The sequence below is a fragment of the Rhincodon typus genome, chromosome 2 (assembly GCF_021869965.1).
Source record: "Rhincodon typus isolate 14 chromosome 2, sRhiTyp1.1, whole genome shotgun sequence".
Lineage (NCBI taxonomy): Eukaryota > Metazoa > Chordata > Chondrichthyes > Orectolobiformes > Rhincodontidae > Rhincodon > Rhincodon typus.
Genome location: NC_063333.1, coordinates 3,299,308 through 3,301,483, shown reverse-complemented (window position 1 = coordinate 3,301,483; position 2,176 = coordinate 3,299,308). Strand labels below are relative to the sequence as shown.

At 44.6% G+C, this 2,176-nt stretch overlaps 1 protein-coding gene across 1 annotated transcript in view; it reads left to right on the top strand.

Annotated features, from left to right (window-relative positions):
- The first annotated feature begins 297 nt into the window (after positions 1 to 297).
- The window catches only part of LOC125487181 (cleavage and polyadenylation specificity factor subunit 1-like), a 16,845-nt gene continuing 14,966 nt past the window's right edge, over positions 298 to 2,176 (top strand). Inside the window, exon 1 of the mRNA XM_048617671.1 lies at positions 298 to 372. Within this exon, the coding sequence (XP_048473628.1) occupies positions 298 to 372 (75 nt within the window). The remainder of the gene's footprint in view (positions 373 to 2,176) is intronic.

Below are 2,176 nucleotides of genomic sequence, written 5' to 3'. Positions count from 1 at the left end.
CTGTTGGTGCACGTGCTCAAGTTTCTCTATCTTCTGCCTGGTGGGAGAGGTTGTAGGAAAGCATTATTGGGGTGGGAGGAGTCTTTGATGATGTTGGCAGCCTTTCCACGGCAACGAAAAGTGTAAATGGAGTCCACGGATGGGAGGTTGGCTTCCATCATTGTTTGGACTAGGCACACAACCTTCTGTGGTTTCTTATGGTTCTGAGCAGAGCAGCTGCCGTACCAGGCCGGTATGCACCCAGATAATATGTTTTCTATGGTGCAGCTGTAAAAGTTGGGGAGGGTCCTTACGGATATGCCAAATTTCCTAAGCTGCCTGAGGAAGAGACAGCGTTGTTGTGCCGTCTTGACTGTCACATCTACGTGGAAGGTATCGTCACTCCTAGTAACTTGATGCTCTCAACATTCTCCACCTCAGCTCCATTGATGTAGATGGGAGTGTGTCTTCCTCCTTTCTTCCTGAATTTAATGATTACTTCTTTTGTTTTGCCGACACAGAGTGAGGTTGTTAACATTGCAACACAACACCATGGGTGAGGAGGAGAGTCCTTTGAGAGGATTTATGCAGGTAGAATCTTGACATCAGAGTCAAAATGGATAAAATGTAATCACTGTTGGTTGAACAAACAGCCAAGGAGAAGCACAGAACATCACCTTAGTCTGATCAAGCAAACCATATTGTCACTGAATTGCTAAACGTGGGATCAATCTGTGTCCAAGTTGGCTAATTTATTTGGAAAAAGTTTACACAATTACTAAGAAAATTGAATACAAAGGACCCAAAGGAATTGAGGTAGAATGGAAATGATTTGTTCATGGGAGAAAAGAAACATTGTTGTCAGGAACGAAAATAGAAATTGTTGGAAAAGCTCAGCAGGTCTGGCAGCAACTGTGGAGAGAAATCAGAATTAATGTTTCAGGTCGAGTGACCCTTCCTCAGAACTGGTGGTAACTAGGAAAATGTCACTTTGTATGCAGAAGATAGAGTGTGGGGCAAGTAAGGGTTAAGGAGTAAATGGTTGGTGGGGATACAGCCCAAAGAGAGATGAGAACAGTTGAACAGACAAAGGAGTGGATAATGATCAGGCTAGAAGGGTGAATAGTTATTAAATGGGGACTGTTAGTTTTTTTTTCTTTAATCATAATGGGATGAGGGCATCTCTGGCCAGGCAGCATTTATTACCCATCCCTAATTGCCCAGAGGGCAGTTCAGAGTCAACCACATTGCTGTGGGTCTGAAGTCACATGTAGGCCAGACCAGGTAAAGATTGCAGTTTCCTTCCCTAAAAGACATTAGTGAACCAGATAGTTTTCCCCTGACAATTGATGATGGATTCACGGTCATCATTAGATTCTTATTTCCAGACATTTTATTGAATTCAAATTCCATCATCTGCCATGGTGGGATTCAAACCCTGGTCCCCAGGATGTTATCTGGGTCTCTGGATTAACAGCCTAGCGATAATACCACGAGGCCATCGCCTCACCCTGACTAACAATGGGCTGTGAGTAATAGCCAACTATGTGTTGTAAGTTGTGTGGGGGTTCGGATAAGGACATGGGAGAGCTCAAGCCCTAAAGGTATTGAACTTGATATGGGGTCCAAGGGGCTGCAGGGTCCCCAAGTGGAAAATAAAAGAGTCTTTACAGGAAGCAATGATGTGGAGGTGCCAGTGTTGATGGGGGTGAACGAGGTCAAAAATCACACAACACCAGGTGATAGTCCAACAGGTTTATTTGAAGACACAAGCTTTTGCAGTCTCACTCCTTCTTCAGGTAACATTCAGAGGGATAGCATCTGACACAGAACTGAAAAGCAAAATGTCAAAGGGTCATAAAACTGATGGGGCGTTGAACAAATCGAAGAGAGCCGTTAAATCTTTGATCATTTGCAAAGGATTACTATGCAAATTCCTGAATTTCTTCCAAGTTACTGACCCTAAAGGTTTTATCAATTCCACCACACTATACACTCTCTCCCCAACTCTGCACACACACACACACTCTCTGCTACGCACACACACACACACTCTGCTACGCACACACACACACTCTGCTACGCACACACACACACACTCTGCTACGCACACACACACACACACACACACACTCTGCTTCGCGCACACTCTGCTAGACACACACACACACACTGCTTCGCGCACACACACACACAC